This window comes from Pristiophorus japonicus, chromosome 1 (assembly GCF_044704955.1).
Source record: "Pristiophorus japonicus isolate sPriJap1 chromosome 1, sPriJap1.hap1, whole genome shotgun sequence".
In the NCBI taxonomy this organism is placed as follows: domain Eukaryota; kingdom Metazoa; phylum Chordata; class Chondrichthyes; family Pristiophoridae; genus Pristiophorus; species Pristiophorus japonicus.
The window spans coordinates 375,077,815-375,095,698 of NC_091977.1; the positions used below are offsets into that span (position 1 = coordinate 375,077,815).

The 17,884-nt window shown below is 47.9% G+C and overlaps 1 protein-coding gene across 2 annotated transcripts in view; it reads left to right on the plus strand.

Annotated features, from left to right (window-relative positions):
- znf704 (zinc finger protein 704) overlaps positions 1 to 17,884 on the plus strand; it is a 394,480-nt gene that overhangs the window by 283,719 nt on the left and 92,877 nt on the right. For both annotated transcript variants that reach the window (XM_070890989.1, XM_070890995.1), the window contains 2 exons: positions 5,423 to 5,652; positions 7,931 to 8,031. In XM_070890989.1, coding sequence (XP_070747090.1) covers positions 5,423 to 5,652; positions 7,931 to 8,031 — 331 coding nt within the window. The remainder of the gene's footprint in view (positions 1 to 5,422; positions 5,653 to 7,930; positions 8,032 to 17,884) is intronic.

Consider the following 17,884-nt stretch of genomic DNA (forward strand, 5'->3'; position numbering starts at 1 on the left):
CAAACCAGGCACAGAAAACTGTGCCGATGCTCTCAGTAGGCTGCCATTGCCCACCATGGGGGTGGAAATGGCGCAGCCCGCAGATTTAGTTGTGGTTATGGAAGCATTCAAGAGTGAGCAATCACCCATCACAGCCCGAAAGATTAGAATCTGGACAAGCCAGGACCCTTTACTGTCCCTAGTAAAAAATTGTGTGCTTCACGGGAGCTGGTCCAGTGTCCCAGTGGAAATGCAGGAAGGGATAAAGCCGTACCAGCGGCACAAAGATAAAATCTCTGTACAGGCATACTGCCTTCTGTGGGGTAATCGGGTAGTGGTCCCCAAGAAGGGCAGGGAAACTTTCATCAGTGACCTCCACAGTACCCATCCAGGCATCGTAATGATGAAAGCAATAGCCAGATCCCACGTGTGGTGGCCCGGTATCAACGCGGACTTAGAGTCCTGCATGCACAGATGTAACACATGCTCGCAGTTAAGCAATGCACCCAGGGAGGCGCCACTAAGTTTATGGACTTGGCCCTCCAAACCGTGGTCCAGGGTCCATGTCGACTATGCAGGCCTGTTTTTTGGGTAAAATGTTCTTTGTGGTTGTAGATGCGTACTCCAAATGGATTGAATGTGAGATAATGTCGGCAAGCATGTCCGCTACCACCACTGAAAGTCTGCGGGCCATGTTTGCCACATACCTGATGTCCTTGTGAACGACAACGGGCCATGTTTTACCAGTGCCAAGTTCAAAGAGTTCATGACCCGCAACGGGATGAAACATGTTACATCTGCCCGGTTCAAACCAGCATCCAATGGTCAGGCAGAGAGAGCAATGCAAACCATCAAGCAGGGCTTGAAGAGGGTAACTGAAGGCTCAATGCAGCATCGCCTATCCCGAGTCCTGCTTAGCTACCGCACGAGACCCCACTCGCTTATTGGGATTACACCTGCTGAACTGCTCATGAAAAAGGCACTTAAGACAAGGCTCCCGTTAGTTCACCCTGATCTACATGAGCAGGCGGCTTCAACAAAGTACATATCATGATAGTGCTAATGTGGCACGCGAAATTGAAATCAATGATCCTGTATTTGTATTGAATTATGGACAAGGTCCCAAGTGGCTTCCCGGCACTAAAGAGGGGAGCAGGTTGTTTCGGGTCAAACTTTCAAATGGACTCATTCACCGGAAACACTTGGACCAAATCAAACTTAGATTCACGGACTATCCTGAGCAACCAACTTTGGATCCTACCTTCTTTGACTCCGCGGTTGACCACGAAGCAGAACCCATCATCCGCAGCAGCCCAGCAGAATTCACCACACCAGGCAGCCCAGCAAGGCCAGTTGCACAACAGCCCAGCGAGGGCCCAACAAACGATTCACCAAAACCCGCATTTGCACCGAGACGATCAATCAGGGAAAGAAAGGCCCCAGATTGACTCACCTTGTAAATAGTTACACTGTTAACTTGGGCGGGGAGTGTTGTTATGTGTGTAAACTTGTATATACCTTGTACAGCCACCAGAGGGCTCATCCCCTGGAGTCCCAAGGGATCCCACAATCCCTTGGGAGCACAGGCACTTAAGGAGGCCTCACAGGCTGGAGAGGCACTCTGGAGGCCTGCAATAAAAGACTACGGTCACACTTTACTTTGAGCTCACAGTATCCAGTCAGACTCTTTATTCATATATAACAATAATGACCAGATAATCTGCTTTAGTGATGTTGATTGAGGGATAAATATTGGCTAGGACACTCGGGATAACTCCCCTGCTCTTCTTTGAAATAGGACTATAGGATCTTTTACGTCCACCTGAGAGAGTAGCCGGGGTCTCGGTTTAACGTCCTCATCCAAAATACGGCACTCCCTCAGTACTGCACAGGAGTGTCAGCCTAGATTTTTGTGCTCAGGTCTCTGGAGTGGGACTCAAATTGACAACCTTCTGCCTCGAGGTGAGGGTGCTACCAACTGAACCACAGTTGACACAGCTGAGGGGGAGAAAGGCTTTTAGCAGGAGGCTGTGCCCACCTAGGATCTTCCAAGAACAGTTCTCTTAACTGACCCCAGGAGCAGTGTGTGAGGTGTCTGCGCTTTACAAAGGAGGTACCCACAGAAGTCTGCCACCTCTTGCAACCAAACCTGCAGCCACACACCAGGGCAAGGACAGCGCTGCCAGTGGCTGTGAAGTTGACCGTGGCCCTGAATTTCTTCACACCAGGCTCCTTCCCGGTTGGAGCAGGCGACATCTGTAACATCTCACAGTTCACCGTCCGTTGCTGCATAAGAGAGGTGACAGATGTTCTTTATCTCAGGAGAGGTGACCTTATTGTCTTCTCTCTGAACAGAGCATGCACGTGGCTTTGCCAGGATAGCCGACTTCCCCATTGTGCAGGTGCCATCGACTGCACGTACGTGGCTTTGCCGTATCTAAATGCTGCGATGTATCACATCCGCAAAGGTTTTCATTCACACAGAGCAGAATTCGAGGGCCATGTCAACCACGGGACAGGGGAATCTTCAGTTGAGGAAAAAGGAAAGCATATCGGAAGTACTAATATGAAAGGTGGTGTCGTCAGAGCAGATGCGACGGAGAAACTGGGAGAATGGAATGGAGTCCTTACAGGAAGCGGGGTGGGAGGAAGTGTAGTCTAGGTAGCTGTGGGGGTCAGTGGGCTCATAGTGAATGTTTGTCAATAGAGAGCAGAAGTGCGGGAAATAGGTCTATTTCCTGCACTTCTGCTCTCACCCCTTCCCCACCCTCTCAGAAACATGACAGGGCTTTCCTTGTCCCCACCAGCCTCCACGTTCAATGGATCATCCTCCGCCATTTCCACCACCTCCAGCGTGATCCCACCACCAATCATATCTTCCCCTCCCCTCTCAGCATTCCGAAGGGACCGCTCCCTCCACGACATCCTGGTCCACTCCCCAATCACCCCCAGCATCCCCTCCTCACGGCTCCTTCCTATGCAAGCGCAGGAGATGGAACACCTGCCCTTTTACCTCCTCCCTTCCCACTGTCCAGGGCCACAAACACTCCTTCCAGGTGAAACAGCGATTTACTTGTACTTCTTTCAATTTAGTATACTTGATTCGCTGCTCATGATGTGGTCTCCTCTGCATTGGTGAGACCAAATGCAGATTGGGTGATCATTTTGCAGAACACCTCCGTTCAGTCTGCATGACCCCGAGCTTCCGGTTGCCTGTCACTTTAATTCTCCACTCCATCCCCACTCTGATATCTCCATCCTCAGCCTCCTGCACTGTTCCAATGGAGCTCAATGTAAGCTGGAGGAACAGCACCTCATCTTTCGTTCAGGCACTTTACAGCCTTCTGGACTCAACAATGAGTTCAACAATTTCAAACCATAACCTCTGCCCGAATTTTTTTCTTTTTTTTTCTCTCTTTCCCATGGCAGCTGTTGATGATTCTGCCATCTCCATTTACACCCTATCTAGACACATCTTTTGTTACTGAACTTGTTCCATTACCATCTCATTTTGCCTTGCACCGTCATCCCTTTTGTCTCTTAATCTCTTCTGCCACCCTATCACAGACCTTCCATTTAGTTCTCCCCTCCCCCTTTCCCTGCCCCTCACTTAAAAACCTGTTTAATCTCTAACTTTTTCCAGTTCTGACGAAGGGCCATTGACCTGAAATCTTAACTCTGTTTCTCTCTCCACAGATGCTGCCTGATCTGCTGAGTATTTCCAGCATTTTCTGATTTTATTTCAGATTCCAGCATCCACAGTATTCTGCTTTTGTACATCAAAAAATCAATTCATCACTCTTGTACATTCCTTTAGTGCCTGTCTTCAGTGTGCCTTTGCCTGTCCTAGTGCTCCTATGCAGTGAATGCAGCATGACTGGTGGAAGCCTGCTGACTTTCATTGGGGGAGTAGCAGATGGCCTTGCAGGTTGACCTCGAGGAGCTCTAGGCATAGTAGGCCCGGCTTCGGACTGCACTACCTCGGCATGGGCAGCAGCTGTCCGGGATCGCTGGCAGGCAGCAGCAAGGGCACTGGTGGAGTGGCAGTGGTGGGAGTATGAACGCTGTCATCCTGAGAGAGGACAGCAGGTTCGGTCTCCTGAGGCAATGCCACAGCAATCCTAGTAATCTGCTGGAGTACAGACTGTTAACTGCTAAAAAAATTTAGCAGTGGAACCAACAGCTCCGCAAATTGGGTGCAGGCTGTCCCACTGCTAAATTGGTATGATTTACACTGTTCTACGTCTGAAAAATAGGCGTAACGCATCTCAGTTTCTACCCCAGTGATCTAATGGAACCAATGCAGGGATAATTCAGTCAATATCTTCGATGCTCGATTCATTGGACTGCTGACTAAGTCCGTCTCAGGACATTGCAAAGGAAAAAAGAACTTCCATCTATATAGCGCCTTTCACGGCCTCTGGACGTCCCAAAGTGCTTTACAACTATGAAATACTTCTGAAGTGTAGTTACTATTGTATTGTAGGAAACGTGGAGCCAATTTGCACACAGAAAGGTCCCGCAAACAGCACTGTGATAATGACCAGATTATCTGTTTTAGTAATGTTAGTTGAGGGATAAATATTGGCCAAGACACCAGGGAGAACTCCCTTGCTCTTCTTCGAAATAGCGCCATGGAATCTTTCACGTCCACCTGAGAGGGAAGATTGGGCTCTTGGTTTACCACCACATCTGAAAGACGGTACCCTCCAACAGTGCAGCACTCCCTCAGCATTGCACTGGAGTGTCAACTTGGAATATGTACTCAATTCTCTGGAGTGGGACTTGAACCCACAGCTTTCTGACTCAGACACAAGAATTCTACCCACTGAGCCACAGCTTGCAGAATTAAGTCAGTCAATACCTTCAATGTTTAATTTATTAGACAGCCGACTAGGTCAATCTCAGGAGTGACCATGGGGCCGAAATTCAGTAGAGCCCCGTTTGGAGGGAGGTAACCGAAGCAAGGTGGGACTTCCTGCGCCCGGCACAGAAGTCCTGCTCCGGCCGCGAAATTTGGGTTACCGTCCTCGAGAGAAAGTGGAGCGCAATCTTGGGCGCTCGACTTCCACTCGGGGGGGCGGGACCGGGGTGGTAAGGGCATGAATTTTCCAGTGCTACGGGATTGGACTCATTTTCTTCTCGGTGGGTAGTGGGTGTAATGAGCCACCTTTCTCAGTGGGGTGAAGGGGAAAAGACGAGGAGCAGGGACAGAGGACCAGAGTGGGAGGAGGACAGGATAATGGTGAGGGGGTGAGAAGAAATTAAAACTAGGCATGTTCTATATAGGCAGGTGATCGGCTCCATCACTTTACAGGTGAAAATCTATTCCATTGTGACATAGGTGACAACATCACAACGTTACTGGAGGTTATGCAATGTACTGTATGTTACAAATGATGCGCCTGTTGAATGAAAATTTCTGCTGCATTTTGTGTAACAGATCAGAACGGTTCTTGGAAGGAGGGAGCTAACATGTCATCGAGCTACAGCAGCAGTGGCAACTGGAGCTGGGGTGCCCCGAGTGATCAGTCAAATCCATCTACCCCATCACCACCCTTAGCGGCCGACAGCTTCAAACCTTTCCGTGCAGCTATCCAGCCAGATGACAGCATCGATGAGGCAGAATCCAGTAACCTGTTGTTTGATGAGCCCATACCGAGGAAAAGAAAGGTATGTTTAGATTGCCCCAGGTGTAATTCCCAGTTCTTCTTCTCATTCATCTGCCTCTGACCTTATAAACTACCGCCTAATCGCCAACCTCCCTTTCCTTTTCAAAATATTTGCTCCCAAATCTGTGCCTGTCTCTCCCATAACTCGCTGTTTGAATCTTTCCATCCGCTCTCTGTCCCCAGAAATCTTGGTGCTGCAGAGGGTGAAAAGCCTGATTTATGCCCCAGAGGGTGAGGGTCAGGAACTTGAGGCAAACTCCACTTTTGCCAAGGTTCTGCCCCGTTCAGATTGGCCCTTTAAACTCCAGTGGGGTACTATGGGTAAACCAAGGGGGAATGTTGGCGGAATTCCCGGACTATCCTGGGGGAGGTTCTGTCCTTTACACCCTCGAAAGGCTTCAGTGGAACTCATGCCAGCAGAGAGTCCCATTCCTCCATCAGCAGGTCGGGGCCTTCAAAGGAGCGTACCACTTCAAGGTACAGCGCATGCTGGAGAGTGACGGCTGTGAAGAGGGCGACTGGATTGGACGTCACCAAGGCCCAGGTTGCTGAATGGAGCGTGGGCAGGTACATCAGGAGCGGTGAGTGATCGTGGAGCGACATGATCCGGGCCCAGGAGAGGCGAGAGTTCGGGGCTCAGAAGAGATGAGGGCCCCGGGGCAGCACGGGCCAGCCCATACTGCGATATGTGTGTGCACTAGGTCTGTGCAGCAGAGCTGGTCTCCAGACATCTTGGTTAATTCTTGCCACTGGGCCAAGACCTAGCTCTGTCAAGCCCGTGTGGTGGCTGGTGTGCAACGGCCGCCACACGTTAAAATAATCCACGTACAGACATCTTCCACCCTTCAACATGTAGTTCGGGACCTGGAATATTAGATCCTTCATTGAAACTCATCCCTTTTTGGGGTGGAAGCAAGTCATCCTCGATATGAGGAACCGCCTATGATGATGATGATCCTTACCGAGACCAAGGTAACGAAAGGGATTCATTATCTTGACTGGAGGCAAGTGGTTTCTTTTAGAGCTGAACTCCAAAAAGTTTACTCTTTGCACCTGTTGGGTGCAGAGGGACCTCAGGCAGAGTGATTGTGATGCACCCTTGAAGGCACTAGTAGCTCATCCTGGCTATGCAAATGACCCCATCCCTGAGACTTTGGAAGGGGTCTCTGGCTCAAGGCTAGGGTGGGTGAAGGTTCCGCTCCACCATAATTGCACTGCTGGAGCAATCCACTATAAATTTTGGGGCCTCACTGTTTGAGCTCACAGAGGATAAATGATTGTTTGGGTGAGGTACTGTCAGCACCCATGGAAGAGTACCTCAGCATGACTCAGCGCACCCAAAGGGCACTGCGTCTATCCAGGCCCAAGTGCATCTGTCCTGAGCCATTAACATGGTGCCTAGTCGCTCTCTCGGCATAGGCCAGCTCTCTGGCTGAGTCTAGTACTGTTAAACTGGGGATGAAAAAGGTGCTTAGCTACAGCTGTGGGTCTGGTTGGTAGCCTCAGGGCCTTCTGGCTGCTGCTGAAGAGACGCAAGAAAGTCTGCAATTTTTTATTAAAAACCTACTTACTTTCAGGCCTGTCTTCAGCTTACTGCCAGGCCCCCCTTAGACTCCCGAATCTAAGGAGGGTCCCAGATCATGCTCCTAAAATCACCTTTACAGGGTTCTCTTGTAACAACTATTGCAAATGCAAGTCCATCTCCCTCAGAAATTGTAGACATTTTAATTGGTACCTCATCAAAAGCTTTTGTAAATTCATATAAACCACATCCATTGCAATCCATTTATCGCTGTTATTTCTTCAAAGAATTCCTTTAGGTTGATTAATCATGAGCTGCATTTTTAGAAATTTGTGCTGACTGACTCTGATTAATGAATGTTTCCCCAAATGCAGAGCTCCAATCTCACATCTTTCTCTAGTTTCTCTCCTATCTTGTTCAGCAGCCCCCCACTCCCATCCCCAACTCTTGTTCCCACGACTCTGCTCCTACTAAACTACTGACCACCCAACTTCCCTTCCTGGCCCCCATGCGAGTTGACATTTTAAATAGTTCCCACCTCTCGAGTACTGTCCGCCTCCTGTTAAAAACCGTAATTATCACCTCCCTCCTCAAAAGCCCACCCTTGGCCCGTCAGTCCTTACAAACTTCCCATTTATCTCACTCATACACAACAATTATTTGGATCATTTTACATGTCTACTATAAGGTTAGACCCCAAGATGGCAGAATTTCAATGACACAGGAAACTTTTAATCTATTATCTTTTATTTTACAGAACTCCATGAAAGTTATGTTCAAGTGTTTATGGAAGAATTGTGGAAAGGTGCTTAGTACTTCTGCAGGGATCCAGAAACATATTCGTACCATGCACTTGGGGTAAGATGCAGGACTCAGGGAAGGAGCCTAGCTTTAGTGGACGATTATAGTATAGGATAGTTCTCATGCCATCATTATTGATTATATTTAAACAGGATTAGTCCAGTCGATGTAGTGAAAATTATAGATGATGCAATTTTCTGGTGTCTCTCATATGGTAAGTTACTAGTACAGGCCTTACTATAAAGAAGAGGTATTGTGGAGGTCAGGCATTTTCACAGACTCGTGCACTTTCTAACGAGATTAAAGCATTTTTGGCAGAAGTTTCAGAGCAGGTGATCTGCCTGTCCTTCCAAACATGCAGCACAACTGAACCATTTATAATAAATTCATAATCTGACACCACCAGGGAATGAGGTATGGCACAGGATGATCGAAAGAGGGCTTTATTGCAAGTATGTTTCACATTAAAGCCCATTATTTGATTATTAGAAGTAGACTGAGTCTGTCAAAAATCAACTACCTTTGGGATCAAATTATAATGATCTTTATGGTTGTTTCAATACAGTTTCAAGTCTGAAACTGGAACTGCTGTTCGGAGATTATTTGGTCTCTTATATATATGTCTTATTATAATTACAATGAAATGTTATTAGGAATTTTCTGCTGAAAGTTTTGTTGTACACGTTGCAAAATGTAAACTGTGTCATACTGTTGTTACTTTAAGTTCACGGTAATGTGATACCTGATGTTTAAATCTATACAATTGACTAGACGTATAGTAGAACTGATATTGTGCATCATAATGGAGGGGATTCCCTGTTGTGTATCTGTAAAGCATGCACTCCCATGTTCTGCCACCAGGGAGCTCATCCCCTGAAGTCCCAAGGGATCCCAGCATCTCTTGGGAGCACTGTATATAAGCCGGCCCCTAAGGCCTGTTGCTCACTCTGGAGTGTCTTATTAAAGACTGAAGTAACTGTTACTTTAACCTCCTTGTGTGCAGCCTCATCTGTGTTAGGAACACAATAACTGGCGACGAGAATACGAATCCAACGCAAAGATGCAGCAAACTGTGGGCATCCTGGAGAAGTTCTCAGAGGGTGAGGACTGGGAAGCCTATGTCGAACGGCTAGACCAGTACTTTGTAGCCAACGAGCTGGACGGAGAAGGAAGCGCTGCAAAAAGGAGAGCGGTCCTCCTCACAGTCTGCGGGGCACCGACCTACAACCTCATGAAGAATCTTCTGGCTCCGGTGAAACCCACAGATAAGTCATATGAGGAGCTGTGTACACTGGTTCGGGAGCATCTTAACTCGAGGGAGAGCGTGCTGATGGCGAGGTATCGGTTCTACACGTGCCAGCGATCTGAAGGTCAGCCGAGCTAAGGCGACTTGCAGGACAATGTGAGTTTGATGGCTACCTGGAGCAAATGCTCAGAGACTTTTTTGCACTGGACATTGGCCATGAGACCAGCCTACGAAAACTTTTGACTGTAGAGACACCGACCCTCAGTAAGGCCATTGCGATAGCACAGGCGTTTATGTCCACCAGTGATAACACCAAACAAATCTCTCAGCACACAAGGGTTAGCAGTGTTCATAAATTAACTGGAACTGTGTTTGCGAGCAGAAATGTACAGGGCAGAACCCACGAGTCTGCAACTGCCAGGAGGCCTCAGGTTACCCAGATGACTCAGATTCCCCAACAAAGGATGAATGCAAGGCAATTCACACCATGTTGGCGTTGTGGAGGCTTCCATTCAGCCTATTCATGCCACTTCAAAGGGTATGTTTGCAAGAGCTGTGGCACAATGGGGCACTCCAACGAGCTTGCAAACGAGCTGCACGCTCTGCAAAACCTACTAACCACAACGTGGCAGAGGAAGATCAGTCCATGGTGGATCAAAGCAATTGCGAGCCTCAGAGAGAGGAACCACATGCTGAAGTACACGGAGTGCACACATTTTCGACAAAATGTCCACCTATAATGCTAAACGTAAAATTGAATGGCTTACCCATAGCCATGGAACTGGACACTGGCGCTAGCCAATCCATCATGAGTAAAAAGGTGTTTGAGAGACTGTGGTGCAACAAGGCGTTCAGACCAGCCCTAAGCTCCATCCACACGAAACTGAGAACGTACACTGTCCTGGGCAGCGCCATGGTCAAGGTCACCTACGAGGGCACGGTGCACGAACTGCCACTCTGGATTGTCCCGGGCGATGGCCCCACACTGCTTGGAAGGAGCTGGCTGGGCAAAATCCGCTGGAACTGGGATGACATCCGAGCGCTATCACATGTCGATGAGGCCTCATGTACTCAGGTTCTTAACAAATTCCCTTCCCTTTTTGAGCCAGGCATTGGAAACTTTTCCGGGGCGAAGGTGCGGATCCACTTGGTCCCGGAAACACGACCCGTTCACCACAAGGCGCAAGCGGTACCTCACATGATGAGGGAGAGAGTGGAAATCGAGCTGGACAGGTTGCAACGCGAGGACATCATCTCCCCAGTGGAATTCAACGAGTGGGCCAGCCCGATTGTTCCAGTACTCAAAAGTGATGGCACGGTCAGGATTTGCGGCCATTATAAAGTAACTATTAATCGTTTCTTGCTATAGGACCAATACCCGCTACCTAAGGCAGACGACCTATTTGCGACGCTGGCAGGAGGCAAGATGTTCACCAAGCTCGACCTGACTTCGGCCTACATGATGCAGGATCTGGAGGAGTCTTCGAAGGGCCTCATCTGCATCAACACGCACAAGGGACTGTTCATCTACAACAGATGCCCCTTTGGAATTCGGTCTGCTGCAGCGATCTTGCAGAAAAACATGGAGAGCCTACTCAAGTCGGTACCACACACGGTGATCTTTCATGACGACATAGTGGTTACGGGTCGGGACACCGCCGAGCACCTACAAAACCTGGAGGAGGTCCTCCAGCGACTGGATTGCGGAGGGCTGCGGCTGAAGAGGTCGAAATGCGTCTTCATGGCAACAGAAGTGGAGTTTTTGGGAAGAAAGATCGCGGCGGACGGCATTCGACCCACAGACGCCAAGAGGCTATCAGGAACGCGCCCAGGCCACAGAATGTTACGGAGCTGCGGTCATTCCTGGGACTCCTCAACTATTTTGGTAACTTCCTACCGGGGTTAAGCACCCTTTTAGAGCCCCTACATGTGTTATTGCGCAAAGGTGAGAACTGGGTATGGGGAAAAAAACAAGTAATTGCTTTTGAGAAAGCCAGAAACATTATGCTCCCAACAAGCTGCTTGTATTGTATAACCCGTGTAAAAGACTTGTGTATGTAATGCGTCGTCGTACGGAGTCGGGTGTGTATTAAAAAAGGAGTGAGAGAGAAAACGGGTAATTATAGACCGGTTAGCTTGACATCAGTAGTGGGGAAAATGTTGGAATCGATCAGGAAGGACGAAATAGCAGCGCATTTGGAAAGCGGTGACAGGATCGGATCAAGTCAGCATGGATTTATGAAAGGGAAATCATGCTTGACGAATCTTCTGGAATTTTTTGAGGATGTAACTAGCAAAGTGGACAAGGGAGAACCAGTGGATGTGGTGTATTTGGACTTACAGAAGGCTTTTGACAAGGTACCGCACAAGAGATTGGTGTGCAAAGTCAAAGCACATGGTATTGGGGGTAATATACTGACGTGGATAGAGAACTGGTTGGCAGACAGGAAGCAGAGAGTCGGGATAAACGGGTCCTTCTCAGAATGGCAGGCAGTGACTAGTGGAGTGCCGCAGGGCTCAGTGCTGGGACCCCAGCTCTTTACAATATATATTAACGATTTGGATGAAGGAATAGCGTGTAATATCTCCAAGTTTGCAGATGACACTAAACTGGGTGGTGGTGTGGGCTGTGAGGAGGACGCTAAGAGGCTGCAGGGTGACTTGGACAGGTTAGGTGAGTGGGCAAATGAATGGCAGATGCAATATAATGTGGATAAATGTGAGGTTATCCAATTTGGGGGCAAAAACACGAAGGCAGAATATTATCTGAATGGCAGCAGACTAGGAAAAGGGGAGTTGCAACAAGATCTGGGTGTCATGGTTCATCAGTCACTGAAAGTGGGCACGCAGGTACAGCAGGCAAATAGTATGTTGGCCTTCATAGCTAGGGGATTTGAATATAGAAGTAGGGAGGTCTTACTGCAGTTGTACAGGCCTCACCTGGAATATTGTGTTCAGTTTTGGTCTCCTAGTCTGAGGAAGGACATAGAAACATAGAAACATAGAAAATAGGTGCAGGAGTAGGCCATTCGGCCCTTCTAGCCTGCACCGCCATTCAATGAGTTCATGGCTGAACATGCAACTTCAGTACCCCATTCCTGCTTTCTCACCATACCCCTTGATTCCCCTAGTAGTAAGGACTTCATCTAACTCCTTTTTGAATATATTTAGTGAATTGGCCTCAACAACTTTCTGTGGTAGAGAATTCCACAGGTTCACCACTCTCTGGGTGAAGAAATTCCTTCTCATCTCGGTCCTAAATGGCTTCCCCCTTATCCTTAGACTGTGTCCCCTGGTTCTGGACTTCCCCAACATTGGGAACATTCTTCCTGCATCTAACCTGTCTAACCCCGTCAGAATTTTAAACGTTTCTATGAGGTCCCCTCTCATTCTTCTGAACTCCAGTGAATACAAGCCCAGTTGATCCAGTCTTTCTTGATAGGTCAGTCCCGCCATCCCGGGAATCAGTCTGGTGAACACCGCTCATTCTTCTGAATTCCAATGAGTAGAGGCCCAACCTACTCAACCCTTCCTCATAAGTCAACCCCATCATCTCTGGAATCAACCTGGTGAACCTTCTCTGGTCTGCCTCCAAAGCAAGTATATCCTTTCATAAATATGGAAACCAAAACTGCACTCAGTATTCCAGGTGTGGCCTCACCAATACCTTATATAGCTGTAGCAAGACTTCCCTGCTTTTCTACTCCATCCCCTTTGCAATAAAGGCCAAGATACCATTGGCCTTCCTGATCACTTGCTGCACCTGCATATTATCCTTTTGTGTTTCATGCACAAGTATCCCCAGGTCCCGCTGTACTGCAGCACTTGGCAATCTTTCTCCATTTAAATTTTGATTTTTTTTCCTCCAAAGTGCATGACCTCAAACTTTCCAACATTATACCCCATCTGCCAAATTTTTGCCCACTCACTTAGCCTGTCTATGTCCTTTTGCAGATTTGTTGTGTCCTCCTCACACATTGCTTTTCTTCCCATCTTTGTATCATCAGCAAACTTGACTACATTATACTCAGTCCCTTCTTCCAAGTGGTTAATATAGATTGTAAATAGTTGGGATCCCAGCACTGATCCCTGCAGCACCCCAGTAGTTACTGGTTGCCAACCAGAGAATGAACCATTTACCCCGACTCTCGGTTCTCTGTTAGTTAGCCAATCCTCTATCCTTGCTAATATATTACCCCCAACCCCGTGAACTTTTATCTTGTGCAGTAACCTTTTATGTGGCACCTTGTCAAATGCCTTCTGGAAGTCCAAATACACCACATCCACTGGTTTCCCCTTTATCCATCCTGTTTGTTATATCTTCAAAGAACTCCAGCAAATTTGTCAAACATGACTTCCCCTTCATAAATCCATGCTGACTCTGCCGGACCAAATTTTGCTTTTCCAAATGTCCTGCTACTGCTTCTTCTATAATGATGCTGCAGATAACCCTGTATAACAGGTTGTATAACAGGCGGTCAATACACAACATCAAAAGCAAAATACTGCGGATGCTGGAAATCTGAAATAAAAACAGAAAATGCTGGAAACATTCAGTAGGTCAGGACGCAACTGTGGAGAGAGAAAAACTGAGTTAACATTTCAGGTCGATGCCCATTCATTAGTACTGGAAGATGTTAGAGATTAACAGTTTTTAAGTAAGTACAGAGCTAGAGAAAAAGAATGGAGAGCTAGGCAGTTGAAGAAAGAGTTTGGATTGATGGAGAAGACACAGAAGCAGAGCTGGGTGCCGATAGCTTAAATGTGCGAGCTTGCATATGATTATCATGCTTATGTATGATATCGCCAGGGATAACGAGGGTGAGGAGGGATCCAGAAATAGACTTCTGTAGTACATTGGATGTGACTGTATAGTTAGGAGAAGAAAAGCTAGAATTTATGTAGTGCCAGGTAAGAGTGGAACCAGGCGAGAACAGTGCAACAAAGTTGGAATGCAGAGGAGAGGCGTTGGAGGGGAATGGATTGGTCCACTGTGTCAACCCCAACAGAGAAGTTGAGGAAGGACAGAGCCATGATCACAGTCATGCAGGATATTGCTTGTGACTTTGACCCACTGTGCTTGCAGAGAGAATGGATGGGTTGAAGGTAGGTTTCTTGAGGAGAGGACTGTTAGCAAAGCTTCTGAAGGATGTGGAACCACATTAGAAGGAGACAGGTTTATGGTGTCATCTCATTAAAACATACAATTAATGCCTCCAAACTTCAAAAATTGTAGGGGTTGTTAGATTTTGTGGCCTTTGTCAGCTCTCATACCTGCAATCACTCTGAGTCTCCTTATGTCTTCAAGGGTGTCTTCACTAGACTTACTTTTTTTTTGGAAATTCGTAGCCAATCGTTCCAATTCTTTGTCAAATCACAAACGCCAGAGGTCACCTTGCACACGCCAAGGATCACTCTGCGCCAATGCTCTTAGCCAAAAGGCCTAGAGCCACTGCACCATTCCTGGAAGTACTGCAATACCAGGTTCGTGCCATGGAGGTGAATGGGTCAGGTCCCCCACACACCTCCGTGGAGGTGGATGGGTCAAGCCACCCCACCCACCTCCTGTTTCCAAAAAAGCAAGCATATACCTTCCTGATCCAGGGAGAACCACCCGGAGGTCATGGTGGCTACTCCCCTGTCAGGTCAGTTACGCATGATCTTAGCCAAAAGGATAGCATTCAGCAGTGCACCCAGACAAAAACAGGGAAACCCTAGAGTTGAATTCCCATGAGTGTTCTCCCACTTGTCCGTCATAACTTCAGCAGAAGAGCTACGGAATCCCCCCAAAAACAACGTTTACATGAGGTTACTCTAGCTTTTCGATCAAAGTTAAGGCAGACGAGCGGGAGTACCTCTCCATAAATTCACTCCTCCGCTCTTTTATTTTTGAAGATACTCAAATGATCCCATTCCTCCAGAGGATTTAACCCCAGTTTTGATAAGCAATAGAGATCACATCAGATATAATTTTAATTTTGAACTATTTAAAAATGTGTTAAGCAATGAACAAGCTGCTATAAGAATAATATAACAAATATAAATTTATGGTAGAAATTTTAGTATTGATCTCCTGAAAGGGGAAAATAAGAAATAGGGCTAGAACCTCCATTTTTGAGCTTATCGCCCAAAAATGGGCGTTATTTCCGGCGTGGATGGTAAAAAGATCGGCGGCTTCTCGCCCATTCTCAAAACACCGAGTTTACATTTTTGAAAATGGGCGTTACCGTGAGCGATATCAAATGGGCGGTCGCGTTAAATTTTTTTGACCTTCTGCCGTAAAGTGTGGCCGTCCTTAGCAACGCTCAATTCCCGCGAATCAGGAGGTCAAGGGTCACCATGACGTACAGAAAAGGAGAGAGAGAGGGAGCTCAGAGGGACTGAAGGTGTGGCTGGGTGTGGTGTGGCTGCTTTGGGAGGAGGAGGGAGACTTGAGAGCTTCACAGCAAGTAGGCAAACAAAAAGTAGCTATTAACAGCCACATATTTGACCGAATTTGCCCTATAATGGAGGGAGAGGAGGAGGCATCACAGCACGCTGTGGATACTGACGCTGGAGAGAGCAGTGAGGTGGGAGAGGAGCACATTAGAGGCCGCAAAAGAGCCAGGAGGTTCTCGGACAAGGCAAATGCCTCCCTCCTGCAGGAGGTCGAGTCACGCTAGGGTAATTTGACACAGGGAGGGCGTGGGAAGCCCACCCCAAAGGCCTACCAGAGGAGATGGACTGAGATAGCAGAGGTGGTCTAGTCGGCGACCAACGAGGTGCGTGAGGGCAACCAATGCCGCAAACGATGGAATGACCTTGTGGGATCCGCAAGAGTAAGTATTACATTTATTTACATGTACTTATGTATTTAGATAATTTGATTTGTAACAGTCATGAGTGACTATCAGCAGATTTGAAATCTTGCACTTTGACCGGGAATGTTTTACTCAAAGCCTGCGGTCACGGTGTATGTCTTTAGGTAAAGAATGATAATAATCATAATAATCATGATTACATCTGTCAGTTATGTGTTGTATCAGTCTCTGTGTCAGTACCTAGCAATGATATCACGCAATGATCTCATGCCATGTCATCCTGTCACCTTTTACAGAAGAAGCTATCGACGATGAGGTCCATGCAGAGGCGAATGGGTGGAGGGCCACCAATCCCCAACGACATCATTGACATGGAGGAGCGAGTGCTAGCACTCATGGAGAAGCTCCACTGGACAGCCACAGACGCATCTACAGACCCTGAAGTGATGCCACGTGAGTAAAGCTTACACCATTGCGTGATGTAAAGTTAATAGATGCCACACCAACTCATATCCGACCAATCATATTTGATAGATGATTTCTAAAAGTGTCATAGAAATAATGCTGGCCTAATGAAAATCATTGCAATCCACAATGTGTTAATGGTCATGAAATGTGATGTCTGCGATGATTTTGACAGCGGTGATGCTTTTGTCGTGCATATGCTGTGTGTAGCGCTGAACTCACCTTGTCACCCTAGCACCCCCCTCTCCTCTAACAACCTTATTTGTGTCTTGCAGCTCAGCCAACAGCGCGGCCCCAGGCAAGGCCACTGAGGCCAGAAGGTGGGGGCACGGGGCAGGAGTCGGCGGAAGATCCTACTACAGCTGGTGCTGAGGAGCTCCGATTGTCGCCCGTCAATCCGCTGGGTCTGTTCTCGACGGATGAAAGCACGGACTTCGACGAACCTGCATCGCCACTCTCCAGAACCCATTCCACCCCAAGGCCATCTATTGGTCCTCCGGTCAGTCGCGCCTCCACTCTGGAGGTGCCGGCCCCAAGCACCTCTCCATAGGACACCCCATTTGTCCACAGGACGGCACCGACCCGCGGAGGCCTCGTGGACATGGCAGGTCTGTTCCACAAGCGCGGCATGACAGCGTAAAGATGGTTCCGTTGTCCAGGAGGATTGTAGACATTGGTGACCAGCTCATCGAAGCTTTGGGGAGCATATCCTGACATCTGGCTACCATGTCCGAGTACATTCCGCGCATGGCAGAGTCCCTGGATGTGATAGCCAGGAACACTGCTGCACAGCCCTCCCAGTGGTCCCAGAGCGCAGCACTCCACCCCTAGGTTCAGCACCACCATTGCGAACGACAGATGAGAGCAAGGACCAAGATCCTGCTTCTGCATCAGAGAATGTTGCCCCCTCGTCATGCCCCGCTCTCGTACCCGTCCAACTAACGTATCTGCCTTCATCCCCCCCCAATGAGGCACCACCTGAGGAGCTCCTCAGCCAGGTGCCGTGGAGCGAGGAGGAGAAGGGATAGAAGTGGGGAGAAGAAAGAAAGGGGGGAAGGAAAGTGAGGTGCATGTGCGCAGGTGAGGGTTGTGTTATATCTCCATCTGGGTGTATGCAATTTGTTGCAATGTATGGGGACTGGGGACCATGCTCCTGCTTTGCCTTTGTATTCTGTGTTGCTGGACATGTTGACCGTGTGATTTATGTCAATGGTGGAAAAAGTGGGATGTGGGTGGGGATTGGGTGTTATTGGCTGTGTTACTTATGATTTCAAACCAATGTTGGTATTAAACTTTTGTTATTGAACATAACCTTGTTGCACATTGTCTCAGATAGCTGGACAGTTACACACTGGTGATTGCTTACTGTGAAAGGGTTAAATACAACTTAACATCAATC